General features: G+C 41.3%; 1 protein-coding gene across 11 annotated transcripts in view; it reads right to left on the bottom strand.

Moving 5' to 3' along the window:
• Positions 1–20,241, bottom strand: part of CDK14 (cyclin dependent kinase 14) — a 722,239-nt gene that overhangs the window by 139,468 nt on the left and 562,530 nt on the right. For all 11 annotated transcript variants that reach the window (XR_005369364.1, XM_038556760.1, XM_038556759.1 and 8 more), the window contains one exon: positions 10,746–10,809. Coding sequence is in view for 10 of the 11 variants with exons in the window: in XM_038556760.1 (XP_038412688.1) it covers positions 10,746–10,809 (64 nt within the window). In the remaining variant the exon portion in view is untranslated. The remainder of the gene's footprint in view (positions 1–10,745; positions 10,810–20,241) is intronic.

Below are 20,241 nucleotides of genomic sequence, written 5' to 3'. Positions count from 1 at the left end.
TCAAGCAGATACAGAGAAAATCAGTACAGATGGGGACACTTTGCAATGAAATGGGTTTCTGCGATTCATAAAGATATTTCCTCCCCATAGGTCTGCCTACTGGGGAGGAGAATTCTATTTATTTATTTATTCATTCATTCCTTCATTCATTTAGAGCATACACAAGGAGGGGAAGGGGCAAAAGGAGAAGAGAGAATCTCAAGCAGACTCTGCTGAGTGTGGAGCTGGATGTGGAGCTCGATCTTACTACCCTGAGATCATGACCTGAGCTGAAATTAAGAGTCAGATGCTTAACCGATTGAGCCACCCAGGCTCCCCTTTATTTTTATTTTACAGCACTGGCCACTTCTATGACTTATTTCATATTACATCCTTGGTTAGCTCTATCCGTCATGTTTATGGCATCTATGCTAACTGGTGTGAGCATAGTTTCAAGAATTGCCATTATAGAAACTTCTCAACCCAGTGGTATAAACAGAAACTCCCAATCAAGAGGACTTCACATTTGAGGTGAAGCCTCTTTCCATCTCTGCAATAGGTCCGTGACTTATTGTAGCCAGTGGGGCCTTCTGAAGACATAATACATTAATTTCCTTAAAAAGAGATTTAAAAAATCTTCCTTGCTCAATAATTCTTCTCTCGTTTCAAATAAAATCCCAACTCCTCACTTTGGTCTTCCAGAACCCAACCCTCTTGAATCATCTGTGGCTCTTCATGGTCACACTTCTCCAGCCACACCAACTTGCACTCTACTATCTGCCTCTCCTTTAGTAAATAAGCTCCATGTGTGAGAGAGGTTTATCTGCTTTACTCACGACTGTGTCTTCAGCACCTACATGGCTGCCTGGCATCTAGTAGAGCACTGGATAAGAATCTGAGCCCTGAGAGTATCTGAAGCATGCAGCTGACCGTATGTGGTCTCTCAATGCCACCATGATCTCTCCTGCTTGCAGCCACCAGTGATGTCCCAGCATGACTGCCACAATCAGAGAGTGCGAGAGTAAAGGCACTCTGCCCTTTCTGTTACGTTTACCCTTTACTAAAACTTCCTCTGCTCTATAAAGTTCACTTCACTCATAACTTTACTGATTAATTGGCTTTTTCACTCTGTGAGCAGAGTGGCATTTATTGGTGGGAGGAGGAATCACAAAGTTGGAGAAGGTGGTGGCTGATGACAGGGGGAAAGAGTCTAAATGTCCTAAGCCTTGGGTCAAGCAGACCTACAGTTTTTAGCAATAAAACCTGAGATAAGAGTCAGATATTTGCATAATAATTTTTAAAGTCCATTTTTATACCTATCACATAGTTACACCTTTGTACATCCAGATGTAACCCATGATAATTAGAGTTGCAATCAATCAATCAAAAAAGACATAAAAAAACAATTACTGAGATAAAGCATAAAGGGTGAGTAGAAAAGGAAATACGAGGCCCCCTGACTGAAGTGTGGTCTCCTCAGGGCAACATCTCGGCATCAAGATGTCCTCCTTTCAGCTTCCCTGCACTCAGTATCCACACCACAATTTCTGCGGCTTCCACAGCTTTTCCATCACCTTCTTAAAGACAAGGGGGAAAGCCACAGCTAAGGGTCGAAGCTTCCTGAGGACTGCAAATCATGAAACTAGGCAATGCCTATAGTACATACCAAGGACTGCACAGCTGAAGCTAAACATCCACGGGGGTATTGTGGAGCTGACAATTTACTGGATGCACAGGGCTAAAGGGTTAGAGGGTGGTTCTGGTATCAACAAGAAGGTACAGATCTTTTCCAGGAGGCCGCAAGGCAGGGCTGAGGAGAGCCTGACAATTCTCCCTCATGTCCCCCTATGCCTGCAGTTAGGGAAACCTGCTAAAAGACAGGCACAGGTGTGGCTGGGAACACCAGGCTGGGGACTACGAGACCTGGGATTGGGTTTGGCCTCCGCTACATCCTCAAGACATAGCCTTGGGCAAGCCACACCATCTCTCTGGGCCTCAGTTTCTCATCTGTAAAATGGGACAGCAATTTTAGGGCAACCACATTATTATGAAGTCGGGGTTATTCTAAATAACAATTGAGGTAATCTACAAAAGGCCTTTGTCAATAATAAAGTAGAACATAAAATGTGAGCTATTATCACCATGGCGCCCTATTTCTGAAATAATTTACATTTTCCCTCTGGAACTGAGTCTGGATATCTAGCTTTTGAGCCAGTCAAGCCTGTGAATAGGAAGGCTTGACAAGAAGTTCTTCACCGCGGGATCCCTGGGTGGCGCAGCGGTTTGGCGCCTGCCTTTGGCCCAGGGCGCGATCCTGGAGACCCGGGATCGAATCCCACGTCGGGCTCCCGGTGCATGGAGCCTGCTTCTCCCTCTGCCTGTGTCTCTGTGCCTCTCTCTCTCTCTGTGACTATCATAAATAAATAAAAATTAAAAAAAAAAAAAAAGTTCTTCACCGCATCGCAAAACCTTAGTATAACTAAGTCCACAGTTATCTATCTATATTTTGAACCTTTAATTTCTCTTTTATTATTCTGGTGCTCTACGCATATTCTTTTTTCCTTTCTTTAAAAAAAAAAAAATTATTGAGGGAAGCCTGAATGGCTCAGTGGTTGAGCGTCTGCCTTTGGCTCAGGGAGTGATCCTGGGATCCTGGGATCAAGTCCTGCATCAGGCTCCCAGCAGAGAGCCTGCTTCTCCCCTTGCCTATGTCTCTGCCTCTCTCTCTCTCTCTCTCTGTGTCTCTCATGAATAAATCTTTTAAAAAATAATAAAATAAACTAAAAAAGTTTATTGAAGTGTAAGTGACACACAAAGTTATGTTGGTTTCATGTGGACGACATAATTCAACATCTCTGTATACATTAATGCTGTGCTCACAAGTGTAGCGGCCACCGACCCCCAAACAGTATTATTACAATACGATTAACTATATTCCCTACTTTTGTACCTTTTATTCCCAAGACTTATTCATTCTGTGACTGGAAGCCTGCATTCCCCATGTCTCTTCACCCATTTTATCCATTCCTCTCCACACCATCCTGCTGGCAACCATCAGTCTTGCTCTCTGTATTTATGTGTCTGTTTCTGCTTTTTTATTTATTCATTTTTTAATGTTTTTTAAGTTTTTATTTGAATTTCAGTTAACAGTGTAGTATTAGTTTCAGGTGTAGAATTTAGTGATTCATCATTTACATACAACGCCCAGTGATCATCACAGGTGCCTTCCCTAACCCCCATCACCCATTTAACCTATTCCCCCCCCATCCACCTCTTATCCAGTAACCCTCCTCCAAACTGAAGTGCAATCATATGGAATTTGTCTTTCTTTGTTTATAATAACTAAGTCCATATTTAAATGTTGCCTTCAAGGTCAATGTATCTGTGGGCCTAGTTCTGAGCATAAAATATTTAAAATACTACCATTCTGTAATTCGCCTCCAGTGGCAAATTTTTTCCTTCATTTCATTAATTGAAAGGCATTCTATTTTCATCAAATCTTCCTTAAACAGTCTCTTGTATTAGATAACTTTCTCTTAGGAATAATATAATCACTTTAGAAATGCTCTGTTCTCTTGCTTGATTTAGGAACACAGATTTACTCTAGTCTAAATTTTATTACCTTTAATTGCATCTGGTCTAGCAACATTTATTTCTTTCTGAATTTTACAACACCTTCCTTTTTTAAACTCCTGAATAGGGATCCCTGGGTGGCGCAGTGGTTTAGCGCCTGCCTTTGGCCCAGGGCGTGATCCTGGAGAACTGGGATCAAATCCCACATCAGGCTCCCGGTGCACGGAGCCTGCTTCTCCCTCTGCCTGTGTCTCTGCCTCTCTCTCTCTCTCTGTGTGTGACTATCATAAATAAATAAAAATTTAAAAAAAAAAAAAAATAAACTCCTGAATAATAATCTGTCATTAATTGAATGCTGCTGAATGCCCTGTTTGTTGGAAGCACTTAAGAGATGAATAAAAGTATCATACATGGAGTCTACATGTTATTTTGAGACCAAACTAATTAATTAGTTAATTAAGTAGAGAGAGTATAGAGTGGGGAGTGGCAGAAGGGGAGAGAAAGCCTCCAGCTTGGAGCCTGACATGGGGTTCGATCTCACAACCCTGAGATCATGACCTGAGCAGAAATCAAGAGTCTGACCCTTAACCAACTGAGCCATCCAGGTACCCTGAGGCCAAACTACTTTATTCAAAGTGATATTTGTGGTCCTATGTATTTCACTAAATACAGAGATCAGATCCTCTCTAGTTTTCTATTATTTTCTTTATAAACTAATTGTCAATAAAATGCTCATTGGAAAAAGATCAATGAGAAATTGTGATACAATAATCATGGTACACATCCAGTAGCATGAACTTGCATGATGTATATGCTGGAAAAAAAGAGCACTGAATGGAAACCCAGGAAGACTTGGGACCTACTTCCATCTCTGACACTAACTTTGGAGAAACCCCTTAATATTTCTGGCCTCAGGTTCCTAAACTTACAGTGGAGAGGGCAGGACCGGATGCCCTGTGCAGCTTCTTCCAGATTTAATGTTCAGTTTGCTTAAATCATTGCAGCACAACCAAAACAGTGCTCATGCTCCCAACCCCAAGGGTTTTCTTCAATGGCAGGAAATTTCAAAGTCTTCTCAGCATCCTCAGCTACCAGCCTGAAGAGCCTCCAATGTCTATCTACGTTCTACCTTTATTTAGGATGACCATAATTCTGCAAAGCCTAAACAACACATCAAATATGTATGCAAGATATGTTTTTTCAAAATAGTAATGCTAAGTATGTCTTATATAACAAAGATTTTCAAGTATCACTTCACCAGGGGCACAGAAGCCGTGTTGCCTCTGTTGATGTAAAGTAGCGACGGGCAAGAGAAAAGTGATCCTGCGATTCATATGGAGAAGTCTATTACTATCTCAGAGGAAAACTGAGGCACAGAGCATTATGCCAAAGTGTCCCATTACTGAGTAACTATGAAACAAATGAAAGGAAAACTGTCTTAATTTTACAGTGGACTTTTACTTTTGTGCTAAGGAATGGGGCTTGGCCTGTGATGAATCTAATCAAAGGTAACAGAATTACTGAAGTGCTAAGAATAACCTCTCACCTCTTAGGCTGGCCCAAAGCAAGCCTCCTGAGCATGGTGATGAAAGGAGATATTCTGACATAAGAGAGAGGGAGAGGTGGGCAAGGCAGGAGGAGGTAGAAGGAAAAGGGGGAGGGAAGAGACCTCTACTTTTAAGACCATATTCCACAGAACCCCAAGAGTAAGGGAAGAGAAACGGGAAAGCAATCAGGTTCAAAAAAACCAGACCCACTTCCCACTTCTTTAAAGAGAAATTAAAATAGAAGCAAATGATGGAAAAGCATCACCTCCCACAGTTAGACTCCTTATTATATGTAACACACACGTGCACATGTATGTATGTGCACGTGTGTGTTACATATATACTTACTTTATGCAGCTGTGGCCTGTCCCAGCTGCCTGGTTGCTATGGGAATAAGCAAATTCCCATAGGAGGTTAAGGAATGAGGTTAAAGAATTTGGTGTCAGCATAAATGTAAGAGCAGAAGAGGATACACAATAAATACTAAAGAATAAGACTCAGTTGTTATCTACTTGTTCTTTTACGTTTTGGACAATTCTTTTTTTTTAAGATTTTATTTATTTATTCATGAAAGAAAGAAAGAGAGAGAGAGAGAGAGAGAGAGAGAGAGAGAGGCAGAGGGAAAAGCAGGCTCCATGCAGGAAGCCTGATGTGGTACTCGATCCTGGGACTCTAGGATTACACTCCACGCTGAAGGTGGCGCTAAACCGCTGAGCCACCCAGAGATCCTAGGGCAATTGTTCTTAAACACGTTTCTTTAGTTTTGCTACACTTTCCAAGGGAAAACAAGTTAAGTAGTCTGCTAAAACAGAGACGTTGAGAAGATAAAGTAATTTTATTTACAACGTATTTCATCATCTCTCTCCTAGACTCCTGTCCCAGTCTCCTAGCTGGTCCCCCTGCTTGTGCCTGGGCTCCCCATTCTCAGAACAAGAGAGAGTAATCTTACTAAAATGCAACCCCCGTGTGCAGTCTTGTTCAGAATCTCCTAGCACTTTCTGTCTGGTTCAGAGTAAATGGTGAAGGACTCCTGCTAGCACAGTGCCTGTTGCCTCCGATCTGATTTTGTACCCTCCTCTTCCCACTTTACTGCTTTTGTATGTGCTGCTCTCTCTGCCTGGAAAGTCTGTAAATTATCTTCATGGCTTTTTCTCATGTCCTTGAATCAAATGTTATCTTTTCAGTGAGGTCTTCCTTGATTACATTTACAATTTAAAATCGTGAAGTGCCCCCTTCCCTCGCACTTCCTGATCCCATTTCTTGCTCTATTTTCCTCCAGAGTACACATCGCCACCTGACTTACCATATATTCTATGTATTACAGGTCTCTCCTACCTATCAAGGATCTTGTGTGTTTTGTTCACTGCAATATCCCCACTCCATAGCCATACAAATGGTGCTCAATAAATATTGTTGAATTAATAAATAAATTGGACTTATTCTATAGAAATTAACTATAAGGATACGTTAATAAAAAAAAAAACAAAGCAGACCTTATAGGTAATTAGAGTATGTTAAAACCAAGAGACTCCGTTTTTAGCTTTATTTATGACCTAGATCATAGCTATAACATAATCCATTTGAAAAGTTTTCCCTTCAAGGATACATATATACAAATTTTTATGTAGATCTCTAATAACAACTGATCTTTTAAAAATATAATGACTGCATTGTTCAAACCACCACAGCTTTTTTCTCTTAAGGTAAAATTTATTCAGTTAAGCAAGAAAAGTAAGATATGAGAGTGAGGATTATTTTTAAAATTTCTTTCTTCAGTGTGTAAAGAACCTGTAGAAATTGATAAGAAAATGATACATAACTCAATTGTAAATTGGGCAAAAGATATTAACTATTCACAGAAAAGGAAATGAAGGTGATCTTGAAACACGAAAAAATTCTCAACTTCATCATAAAAAGGAATATGAAATTAAAAATTGTGTCAAGATTCCTTTGGCCACCTAACATATTGGCAAAATCTGAAAGTTTGGCTATGGCCTGTGGAGTAGAGAAGCAGGTATGTGTTTGCTGGTAACAGAGCCAACAGGCATCATCCCTTTAGACAACATTTATAGTTCAAAACTATAACAGTGTATATTTATTGATTTTTTAAAAGATTTTATTTATTCATGAGAGACACACAGAGAGAGAGAGAGAGAAGCAGAGACACAGGCAGAGGGAGAAGCAGGCTCCATGCAGGGAGACTGATGTGGGACTCGATCCTGGGACTCCAGGATGATGCCCTGGGCCGAAGGCAGGCGCTAAACTGCTGAGCCACGCAGGGATCCCCCTATTTATTGATTCTTTAGCTCTACTTCTGGTAACCTATCCATCACATACACCTGTATACATGTGACATGTATATATGTGTATATATGTACAGGGTTATAATATTTATGACAGCAAAAGTCTGGAAACAAACCCAAATGCCCACAAGTAGGGAATAGGTTAAATCTATACAAATGGAACACAATGCAACTATAAGAGGAGACTGAAGCCCCACTGGCCTCCTCTATACAATGATATGAGAAGACCTACGAGATGCATTAATGAGACAAGCAAGATCCAGAATTGTGTTTGATACTGGAAATATAAAAATATATATATTCATAATTTCCTACAATTACAAAGGAAAGAACATAAGAAACTAATAAAATGGGGGTGGGGCAATGGCTCTAGGGAAGGGGGAAGATGGCAGACAAGGTTGGGGAGGCTTTGCATCGTGCTCCTTTTTCTTATTGTTTGATATCTTGAATTACTTAAATTTATTAGCTATTAAAAATTAAGCAAAGTATATTTGATCTAGTAATCATACTCCTTGATATTTACCCAAAGGAGTTGGAAGCTGTTGTCCATACAGAAACCTTCACACAGGTGTTTACAGCATCTTTACTCATAATTGCCAAAACTTAAAACAATCAAGATGTCCTTCAGTAGGTGAATGGATAAATAAACTGTAATATATCAGGATAATGCAGTATTTAGCACTAAAAAGAAAGCAGCTGTCAAGCTATGAGGAAACTCAAAGGCAATTTAAGTGCATATTACTAAGTAAAAGAAGTCAATCTATAAAGGCAACATGCTGTATGATTCCAACTTTGTGATATTCTGGAAAAGGCAAAACTATGGAGATGATAAAAAAAAAAAAAACTGGTTACCTGGGATTGGGTAGGGGAAGGAATAATGATAGGCAGAGGATTTTTAAGGAAGTGAAACTACTCTGTAGGACACTATAATGGTGCATACATGTCATTATACATGTATGCCAAACCCATAGAACACACAACACGAAGAGCAAACCCTAATGTATTCTACGAACTTTGGATGATAATGCTGTTCAATTTAGGTTCATCAAACCATAACAAGTGTACACCATTGTAGTGGGAGATGTTGATAATGGGGAGGCTGTGCATGTACTGGGGCAGGGCTATAGGAGAAATCTCTGTACCTTCTGCTCAATTTTGCTATGAGGCTAAAGGTGCTCTGAAGAATGAAATCTATTAAACAAAACATGTATATCCTTAAGATTCAGATTTTTTTGCTTTCCCTCAGACTTTAGGGGCACTCTTTAGGGGCGGAATAAGGAGGTACAGAGTGGAAGTCGGATAGGCAGACCCTAGCACTGCTATTTTTCTCCTCTGGGAATGTGTATCTTCTTCCCCTGGAGGATGAGGTCCAGAAGGTCAAAGATGAGAACTCTCCTGATGATGTGATTAAGTGCTGCATGAAAGAACTCATAGCTTTGCTTCCTTTGCCTCAGTCTATTACTTTATCTCCCCTTGGCTCCTCTTAAGCTAACTCAGGAAGCATTTATCACATCTACTCTTATCCATAAGCCCCAAGCTTTGCCTGGAATATCTTTCTTGTTTGTCAGTACCCATGCTGTTCACCATGTAAATGTGTCATTCTTCTGGTCCCCCATTACCTTCTATGTATTAAGTATCTGTAATGGCACTTGTACATAATATTAAATAGCTTAAACATATATATCCTAATTTATATATGCCTACCCCAGAAAAGTTGTACAAATAAGATCTGTTTTAAACACTCAGTATAATTCAGAGCAACAAATATTTATTGAACACCAAAATATGAACTATGCACAGTCCCTGATCTCATAAAGTCTCCAGTTTGTTAGCTTAACTTGCACTACAACTTGTACTACATTGCAGTACTTTCCAGAACATGTTTAATAAATGTTTTTGTTTGTTGTTGATGAAGATTTTTTGTTGTTGTTGTTGTTGATGAAGATTAATTCTATTCACACAAAAATAAACATATTACTCCATCTTTTCTGGTGCAGAGCCCTGGCAGGCCAAACAACGGTCTTCACTGTTCCTCTCTGCATCTCACTTTATTTCAAATCTTTTCAGATTCTCCTCTATTTTATTTTCCTAGGATCTAAGATTTTAGATGCTAACATGGGGAAGCCAACCTTCTTTCACAGCCCACATTTGGGACATTTACCAAGAGCTGTGTTCTCAGACTCCATTAGGAATAGCTGGAGCAGTTCGAGGGTGCTCCTTGCTTGGTTAAAAAAAGAAGAAAAATATCCATCTTGAATTGTTAAGTTTCTATAGTCTTTCAGAAATTAGAAGTTACTTAAAATTTTCAGTAAAAGTACAAAGAGTCCTTGGGGGAGCCCAGGATGATTGAAGAATTATTCTCAGCACGCTGTACACGTTCAGGAGAAAAAAACTAAGAATAAAAATAGTTTCCCAACCCAGTCATTCTTTGGGATTGATAATTTATTCCTGATGGTGCCCCAAAGGAGGATAGAGGGGTAAGAGAATAAACTTGGCGCTCATAACAGAAATTATTCATAGCTTTCTTTCCCTCATAAAATAATGGGCTATTAGATCTTCCATAAAAATCCCTTTCAGTAATGTTATGTGGGTCTGCACTTTATAACCCATGTTTTGTAACAGGAAAAAAAGAAAATAAAACAAGAATAATTTTACAGTAATTCATTCCATTGATTTTTATTAAATTTCCAATTCCAAACCTTTCATCTCTCCTATAAAAATTAAATTACCGCATTTCAGATTCTAAGCAGAATTAAACAGAAAGTTTCTTGACTGCCACCTACTGGTGAAGGAAAAAGTGACAATTTGTTTGAAAAGTTCTGCATTTTCTCTCAGATTTTCCTGTTTAGAGGTTTAAATATTTTATATCAAAAAAGACAGCATGCTGTACAAAAGACACTCAGAACCTTTTTTTTGTTTAAACTCAAACTAATGGACTATATATCACTAGTTTTAAAAAATAAATCAAAATGTAAAGTTTTCATTTTTACAATTTAACATTTTTCATACTATTGTTTCAAGAGGTCACACAGGTAGATCATAGTACTGATTCAAATTTTGTGTTATAAACATGGATGGTAGTCTTACTGATGATGATATGGTTACATTATTAGCCAGTCAAATGAGGTACACCAGGTGAAAACCTCTCACGAGGAATGTCATTATTTCTATCTTACCGACAAATAAATTGTAAAAACCAAAGGACAATTCCACTAATAGGTAGAGTATACAATGGCAATTAACCAGAATTTCTCAAAGTATAATATATAAGCTTGAGAGGAAAATGCATATATTCACTCTCCATATAGGAAGTGCTTAGTCATTTGTAATTAATGAAACATACCTGGCTTAAAATGTGGTAAAGAATGAACTCCAGGCCACGTGTCCTCATTTGGCGTTCCAAGAACCTAGTGGAGAGCAGGAAATTGTGGAAACAGACTTATTATTTCCAAAGCACTCAAAATTCTCCAGTGTAGAAAACAGTACACTGCATATGATGAAACTCTGGATTTTTTTTCCATGATCGTGTGCCAGGGATTTTATTTCAGTAAAAACAAACCCCAAACTAAAAGCTAAAGAGCCACCCAAGATGAAGGTCTGCGTTTTAACAAATGCAGCTGAGTGCAGGAAGGGAAATCTGCTGCATTTTATCAACTCCAAACTTAGTAAGTGGGTGTAGGACTTCCAACGATTAGTTGTCATCTCCATGGAACTGAATCAAGTATGTATGTGTCCCTCATGATTCTTGCATGAGCTTTGTCCTTTATTCCAGCATCAGATGTCTCATCATTTAACAGTTCTGCAAATTCTGTCATTGCCTCCCCCGCATCCTCTGTCTGAGCATCACGATGTTTCAGAGAAGCAGGACAGGCAGCTTGGGTTGCTCAGTCTCTATTAGCCATACTGCTCATTTCAGGTAACATCTTTATGTGGCTTAGAATGTCCTCATCCCCAAATACTGTCCTTCCTACACTTTTTCCTTTCTTCATTCACACTTTCACCTTCTTTCGCTGTTTCATTTTTTACCACGGCAACATGTGATCTGGGTGAAGGAATTAAAGGGCAATTGCAGTTCATACAGAACTGGGTTCACCCCATGTGAACATGCCGTTGTACCACAGGTTACTGTTATACTCTGTGGTCATGGTAAATCACCAATCAACAGCGGAGTTGGAGGGTTGAGAGCCCAGATCCTGGAGACAGACTCCTTAGGTTCAAAACCTTGCTTCCCTGCCTACTGGTCATGTGACCATGGGTAAGCAAACACCTCACTGAGGTCCCTCATTGAACAGAGCTTTTGACCTCCTTATTTGTAAACTGAGGGTGACAGCAGCACCTACCTCATTTGTGGTGAGAACACTACCTGGCATGAGTAAGCATTATGCAAGTAGTAGGTATTACTCAAAGTACCCCTAGAAAACAGGGTCAGGTCAGGGCAGCTCTGGCCATGTGTGAGAATCTGGTGCCACATGCTGTATATAATTCAAACTATGATGGACCAACATGTGTAGTCCAATAGGTTAGAAAGGGCAAGAGAAAAAGCCAGAAGCTGAAAAAGAGGAGGAAATTAAGCATAATCACTTTGAGTGTTAGCAGGTACCGCTATGCAATAAGGAAATGCAGAGCTTTGATTATCTGTGTTTATTTACTAGGGGGACAGGGCTGTCATGACAAAGAGTGGCACACATACACTGAGGGCTTCCCTCACCGCTTCCTACTCTGGTGAATCAGGATTAAATACATGCATTATGTTCCCCACTGGGTTCTGGGATGAGATAAGACAATTCTTTTCCATTGTAACTAATGAATTTTGCAAGCACAATCAGCAGTAACATTAATAGAAGGCCACAATACGGGTGGGCTGAGTGGGAAGTGAGGGGACAGACAAGAGGGCTGGTGAAGGGGTTATAAGATAGGAAGGGAGACAGAGACACTGTCTGATGTGAACCACTGCAGGGTCTACAAAAGGCACTTCCTCTTCTTTTCACTAATTCCGATTATTATTTCAAGACAGGGAGACAACCAGGTTGGCGGGCAGTGCACACAGCTCATCTGAGGAATGCTCCACTTTGAGCTTCCACTGAAATTTGCATGAAAGACGTGAAGGACTTTAGCAACTAAAGGCAGGCCCTTTCAGCTCAAAATCATAACTTGATCGCAATCTATCACACATGACATAGACCCTCTGAAGTTTTTATAAACCATGGAAAGTCCAGCCAGAACTTGAATATCATTCTCTCACTCCTAGTATAGGTATGGTTGTTATCCTGACTAGTTGCCTCTACAACATTTGTGTTAGCAAAACTTTTTCATAGGCACTATCCCCATCCATGCCCAGTGTTCTGTTTCCAAATGATTATCAAATATCATGGCCGTCTCATAAAAGTCACCTGCAAAGAAAAAGTACGTAAGCCTTTTTTTGAGTTATCCTAGCACCGACTGATGAGACTCCACACCTCATATTCTGCCTACAACTCCTGGACCATTTGCACAAGAAATACAATGTGGGTAGAAAATGAGCAAAGGGAAAGAAGAATTTAAAAAATCAGTCTTTCTTCCTGTGAAAGCCTTTTTGAGAAGGCAATCTGGGTTCAACGTATGGTTCCAGATGATAGGCTACTTGTGCATGGCAGAAAGTGGGTGTACGTTGTCTCTAAAGTCAGATTTTCATTTATATTAATTGTCTAATATATTCCTAACCAAGACACTGTTAGGTTAGTAAAAGATATATTCTCTAAAAGTAAAAACTGATCTTTTGCAAATACAACAGGGCAGAAGAAAATAGCTCCACTAACATTTTAAATGTAGTCCCACATCTGTAAACAGGTAGGTTAATATCCAAGGCAGCCTTCAGCCTTAAAATGACAGGTATGCTATGACACATTAAAATGTCTTCTACACAGTCATTCAAGAAGCTTCACTTGAGGGACGCCTGGGTGGCTCAGTGGTTGAGCATCTGCCTTCGGCTCAGGGTGTGATCTCAAAGTCCCGGGATCGAGTCCTGAATTGGGGTCTCTGCATGGAGCCTGCTTCTCTCTCTACCTGTGTCTCTGCCTCTCTGTCTCTCTGATGAATAAATAAAATCTTTAAAAAAAAAGAGAGAGAGAGAGAAAAAAAAAAGAAGCTTCACCTGACACCTGTACCTATGGCCGGTACCTCTCCCTATTCCCTTATTGTTTCACCTGGGTTAACATTTATTGTGTTCATAACATAAGACAGAAGGATGAGACTGGGGCTGTGCCTAGAGGTGCTCCCACTCTGCGAGGCAGATGAGAAGGGGGTAGTGATGGGCTGCCTTCAACAGCAGTGAGGTGAGAGGGAGGTGAGAGCCCTAAGTAGGTATGTGCCTGAGTCTCCCTGGGGCTAGGGAGAAAGCTACATGGCAGAGGGAACACTAAGTAATTGACCAAGTACAGAAAAGGGGCACAGGGGTGGGGGTGGGTAGTGACAGCAGAGAATTCTGGTTTTAAGGAAAGGCTATATCAAGGACACCTGGGTGACTCAGCAGTTAAGTGTCTGCCTTCGGCCCAGGGTGTGCTCCTGGAGTCTCAGGATGGAGTCCCGCATCAGGCTCCCTGCATGGGGCCTGCTTCTCCCTCTGCCTCTGCCTGTGTCTCTGCCTCTTTCTCTCTTTCATGAATAAATAAATAAAATCTTAAAAAAAAAAAAAAAGAAAAAAAGAAAGGAAAGGCTATGTCAAAATACTTTGTGTTCTCCAAACTGTCATGCTGTTCATGCCCCCTCATGCCTTCTCACAGTGGTTTCCTCTTCTGGAATGCTTTGGCCACAACTGGCCAGGTTAACTCCCATCTCTTCTGGCTTTAGCTCATGAGCCACCCTTTCCGAAAAGACTTCCTGGTCCAAATTACATGCTGTGATCTTCATAATCTCTCAGGTTTTTGTACAGACTTCTTACAGGACCTACTGACTGCCTTACAATTGTTAGATTACTGGTCTGTCTCTGCACTGCACTGCAGACCTCAAAGTGGAGGCCACGGTGCTCCTATCTTTAGATCCATAGTGCCTACTATGTGCCTGGTACCAAATATGCACTCAGTACATGTTGAATGAGTGCACGAATGACATCCTGGATTACAGGTTGAAGTTTGGCATCACTGGGTTATGAGAGGCTGGGGCCAGGGACTGAATAAATGGGAAATGCATTTTATTCTCTCAAATTTTCTCAGACTACAGGTCACATGACCCCCAAGAGGCTGTAAATTTCATGCAGAGTGTTGACCTCAGCATTTTTCTAAAGATGAAAATAACAATATCAAAGGTAACATACATGTTAAAGATACATGTTGTTTTATGAAAATTTTATCATGCTGTATCTGTGTGTGTACATGTATATGTGTGCTTTAGGAGTCATGATGTAAAATGTATTTCTTGGGGTGCCAGGGTGGCTCAGTCCATTAAGTGTCTGCCTTCAGCTCAAGTCATGATCTCAGGGTCCTGGGATGGAGCCCTGTGTTGGGCTCTCTGCTCAGCAGGGAGTCTGCTTTTCCCCCCCTCCCTCTTCTGCCCCTGCCTCCACTCAGGTGTGCATGCTCTCTCAAATAAATAAAATCTTAAAAAATAAAATGTGTTCCTTACCATGTAAGAGTCATTTTGTAGGGAATAAGAAGTTATTAGCTAAAAATCAAGAATGTAGGTGATAAAGCAAGGCAATGAGTTTAATTCTGGATCTACTCAATGGTAGAAAGGCCTGCAGATCAAGATAGGGGATGTGTAAAGAGCAGCTGGAAACAGAGATACAGATCTCAGGAGATGGATTAAAAGTCGAGAAAAACATTTGGAACTCTTTAGCATATTTATGGTAATAGAAAGCAAATGCCAAAACACAAGCTACAAAATGATCTTACTTCCCTATACTCTTGCACACACAGTTCCCAGAGGGGTGTCACTGTGATTTCCCGGACTTTTAGCATCTGTTAAGAAAAACATGGGATGATCTCACCTCAGTAGAGGTTTATACCGCCTGACCCTGATGAACTAAGAGTTAGCGACCCCAAATTCACTCTTCTGGGCTTACCTCCTCACTGACCCATAAGGCATGGATCCCACCAATCACGTCAGCCTCTGATGAGCAGAGGAAGACACAGAAAAAGAGGGTCTCTCTGCTGAAACATCTACTTTATGAGAAACAGAAGAAAAGTGGATTGTAAACTTCTAAAACTCAGAGCTCAAGAACTAGGGCTTGTAAGAAATATTTACTTACCCTTCCAAATTATTAACAGTTCCACGAATTATCACATTTTCTAGTCAATCCCAGGTTGCTAAAAAAGAGTCTGTAGGCTTTTCCTGAAGAATGCCCTCGGTTTAAGCAGAACAAGGGCTACTAATAGTTTTCCTGGGTCAAAGGTTCAGAGGAGTCTCTCACAGAGATTCCAGCAGAGAGGAACGCTGGCCTATCAAATGCAGATAAAACTGGCAGTTAAAATTTAGTATGTACTAAAGCAGTGATGTGGAATGTGCTGGTCCTCACTTGAGGGTTTTCAGTTTGATGAGATGGGCATTCTGGGCCAGTGCTGGTGATTTCAAGCCAACTTAGCAACAAATCCAAGGAAACGGAGAACTACCCGACAACTTTGATGATTTTTAAACTGAAACTCTGATAAGTCCTCCCTTACATCTCTAAAACAATAATTGCTTCATAGCTGTACTACTTTGGGTTAAGGAAGATTCTTTATGGGAAGTCCTAAATGAAACTTGTGAAGAAGTTCAGCAGACCTGAGCTTGCCTGCACTCTGGAACAGATGCTATAAAATTCGAAGATGAGCCACAGAAAAGCAGAACTTCCTCTTACCTGCCTGTGTACTCTCGATCGAGAAAAATAGTGGGTGGAGCTGGAATTCAAAATCAGGTTGGTTTGACTAGAAAGACTAGGCTCTTAAGAGCTGCACCATCTTGCTCCCAGGAGGATCAGAAAGAGCAGTGCAGCTCAGATTGGTGTTAAATGATTCATAGCTGATTGACCACACTCCAGAAGGAAGTTTTGGATATGAGGGACAGGGACTCTTCATTCTCTTCCCTCTGCCCGTCCAATACACATGCTAGGTACTAAGTACTAACTTCTTCACCATTTTCATGAGTGACTTAAAGAACATCTTCCATTCCCAGATGACACAATAGAAAAGATGTGTAATATTCTGATGGCTGAGCCAGGCTTAAAGAATATACTTAATCAGGTAGGAACAACTGGCTGGACCCAACATAAAGAAACCTAATAGCAATAAACATGAAGTCTAGGACTTAGGTTCTATTCACTGAGATGGAAAGAACTGGCAGGCAACAATTTGTGTAACCAAGGATTCATGGTTTTTAGCAGAGTACAAGTTCTGTGAGACCACCCAGTGGAAAGGAAAGGAGATTGAGGTAGGCTGGCTTTAAGATAGTCCCATAATCTCTGCCTCCTGCTGTTTACATTCCTCCCTTTGCCTGTGGATGGATCAGTGACTTGCTTTTACCCAATAGAATATGGCAAGCATGATGAGCTGCACTTCTGTGATTATATTGTATAGGATGCCAACTCTCATCTTGGAGACCCTCTCCCTTGCTGGCTCTGAGGAAGCAAGCAGTCATAGGACAAGAAATGAGGTGGCTTTAGCAGCAGCCAGCAAAATGTAAGGCCCTCAGTCTAATAGCTTGCAAGAAGCTGAAAATTGCCAACAACTGCATGATCTTGGAAGCGGATCCTTCCCCGGCCCAAACTCAGATCGAAGGCCCAGCTGAACACCCTGATTGTAACCCTATAAGAAAGTGAAGCAGAGCACCAAATAAGCCGTGTCTGGATACCTGACCCACAGGCCCTGTGTGTTAAGTTGCTAAGTTTGTGGTAATATTGTTACAGAGCAATAAACAATAAAGAGGAAATCACTGAATCATACTAGTCAGAGCACATCAGGATTGCTGTGTCAGTACCATGTGCTGCCTGTAAAGAGGGATAAATATAAATAATACAGTCTTCTATGGGATGTACCCAGAAAGGGGTGGTGGACCTCTGTCCCATGAGATGGGCTGGAAATGTCTACCCTCGATGAGAAAGAAATGGCTTGTGACATCAGCTCGAATAGATCAAGTATTGCAATGTCACTGGGGGACTAACTTATGCTGTGCTGAGTCAGATGGAACACAAGGGCCAGCGGGTCAAGATATTAATATACAACAGAGAAGGGCACTGTAATGACCAGAGCTGTATAGATTGGAATGGCAGCCTTATGAGGTTTAATCACAGCTAAGGGTTGGGCTGCATCATATTTTGCATTTAGATATAATAAGGATCAAATTCTGCCTGCACTGACACAAGGGTCATCTGTGGCAAAATTCTGACACAACACTACAACAGACAGTTTGCATGACAAGATGAGGTCATACATTTACATCTACCTTTGTTTTTATCTGGAAATAATTATAACTTACTGGACAGATAAGAAGTGAGTTGATAAGGAAAAGGATAGGATTAGATGAAGGAGAGTAGAGAAGATATGAATGAAAGCTTTCTTTCCCTATTTTCTATCCAAAGTAGGTATTGATAATTATTTTGAGGGAATCAGCACAATCAATGGCTGATACCAAAATCTTTTCTGGTAGCATGATAAGCAAATACATGCATGTATGTGGTATGTGTATGCATGTATATATGTGTATGCACACACACACATATAGTTCCTCTCTTCCATCATTCCCTATTACCTATATGTCACTTGATAAAGGGTTAGAGCATTTTGACTGTTCATTTTTGGCAATGGCCAATGGCATACAGGTTGCATACGGGATCATATGCAAGCTGTCGAAAAACAGCTTTAAGATGCCGTGATTCCGGGTCGGTTGTGTTTGAGAGCCCAGAACCAGCAGTGGGGTTCTGCAGAGCAGCGACCTTTACTGAGAAGGGCCAGCAGGGGGAGCCACTACACTGAGAAAATGAAAAGCTGCCCCGGGCTTCAGAAAGAGGCTTGAATATTTAATCAGTGGTTCAACTGCTAGATTAAAAGCGATGGTGTTTCCAAAATACCATGCAGAGTTCAACACGGCAAGGGTTCAGATGGGAAGGAACCGAAATAAATAAAGGACAGCTCCTTGAGTTATACTCAAAGGGACTTCAATTCACCTGCCAGAAGGTAAAGCTCTGGCTTAGTGGTGCCTGGCTGCACAGGGGAATCATCTGGGAGGCATTTAAAAAAACAAAAACAAACAAACCCCACAGGTTAAAAAACACAGTAAGGACTGGGACCCACCCCAGTGATTCTGATTTAACCGGTCGAGGCTGCAGCCTGGGTATGTTGAATTGTCTAAGGCTCCCAGGTGATTCCAATGTCAGCAAGGGCTGGGACTGACCAGCCCAAACTAACCAGGCAATCTCTCAGAGGCCCTCAGGTTAGTTAGATGCTTTATAGATTTTGTTTTTTTAAGTCTTCGGCCTGGACCCAAAGGGCCCCAAAAGATTTCTAGCAGATAAATGAACAAAACAAGCAGTTGGCTGTTAGAGAAATTAGAGGATAAATAATCAATCTGAAACTACTCCAGAAAATGCTCTTCACTGGAAAATTGCACCAGGAGCAGCCCGTTTAAAAGATGTTTTCCTCCAACGAAGTATTCATTCTTTCCCCTCCTCCCTTTCTCCTATGTCTCTCCCCTGTCTCCCTAAACCTTGACTCCTTCATGGATTCCACTCTCCTCTCAACGTCTTTTCTTTTCCCTGAGCCACGTTACTGTGACACAGCTTCGGACTGTCAGTCCCCGATGCGCACTGTGGGAGCTGTGGTGAAGGGTACGTGCACGCTGCTCAAGAGCCCGGGGGTGGACGCTGCAGAGGCTGCAGGGGGGCGATGTTGCCCAGCAGATGCCATACAGCGAGGCTGACTGAAGCAGCAGCACAAAATGCGGAAAAATGAACCCAGGGAGAGGGACCTGGAGGCAGGAGGGCCAGATGCTGGAGCCTTGGGACTCAAGACATGGTCCACGAACTAGCAGCATCAGCATCACCTGCAGAAAGCAGCTCAGGGTCCACTCCCCAGCTGATGAATCAGAATATAAACTCAGTAAGAACCCCAGGTGATTCATATGAACACTGAAATGTGAGAAACGCTGCTTGAAAGAGTACATGCTAACTAGATTTTTTAACCTAATAAGCACAAACGGTAGAGAGGAAATTCTAGTCACAGGTACCTTTATCCAGAGCACTAGGTAAGATTATTTGTTTAAATAGCATTTGGAAAGGGGGGAGATTGTAGGCAGTTTCCAGTGCAGTGGTACGGGCACCTGTATCAGGAGCGACTGCAGTTGGCAATGATTGCATGAGACTGGCTCTGCGTTCTATGCCTCCAAGCTCATGCCGCACATGACTCTCCTATCCTCACTTTAACAATCTCATAGCCTGGGACGCCTGGGTGGCTCAGCAGTTAAAGTGCCTGCCGTCAGTCCAGGGTGTGATCCTGGAGACCCAGGATCAAGTCCCAGGTTGGGCTCCCTACATGGAGCCTGCTTCTCCTTCTGCCTGTGTCTCTGCCGCTCTCTCTATTCTCTCATAAATAAATAAATAACATCTTAAAAAAAAAAAATCTCGTAACCTAGGTGTTTCTAATGAAAAGAGGCTCCGAATCATTTCTGAAAATCATAGTCAAAACACAATAATTCACTGACGTTCTTCACTTCAGCTGCAACCCCGAGGCCAATTAAAATTCTATGATACATACACACACGTATGGGTCACAGAGGACACATACCACAGTTCCAAACTGATGATCATTTTCTTTTTCTCGAATGAAAGTAGGTTTCCTATTTCCTGAGCATCACCTGTGTGCAAAGCAATGTGCTCATTACTGGGAGACATGAAGATG

This window comes from Canis lupus, chromosome 14 (genome assembly GCF_011100685.1).
Source record: "Canis lupus familiaris isolate Mischka breed German Shepherd chromosome 14, alternate assembly UU_Cfam_GSD_1.0, whole genome shotgun sequence".
Lineage (NCBI taxonomy): Eukaryota > Metazoa > Chordata > Mammalia > Carnivora > Canidae > Canis > Canis lupus.
Note: the sequence above shows the minus strand (reverse complement) of the source record. Positions and strands in the feature narration are given on the sequence as shown.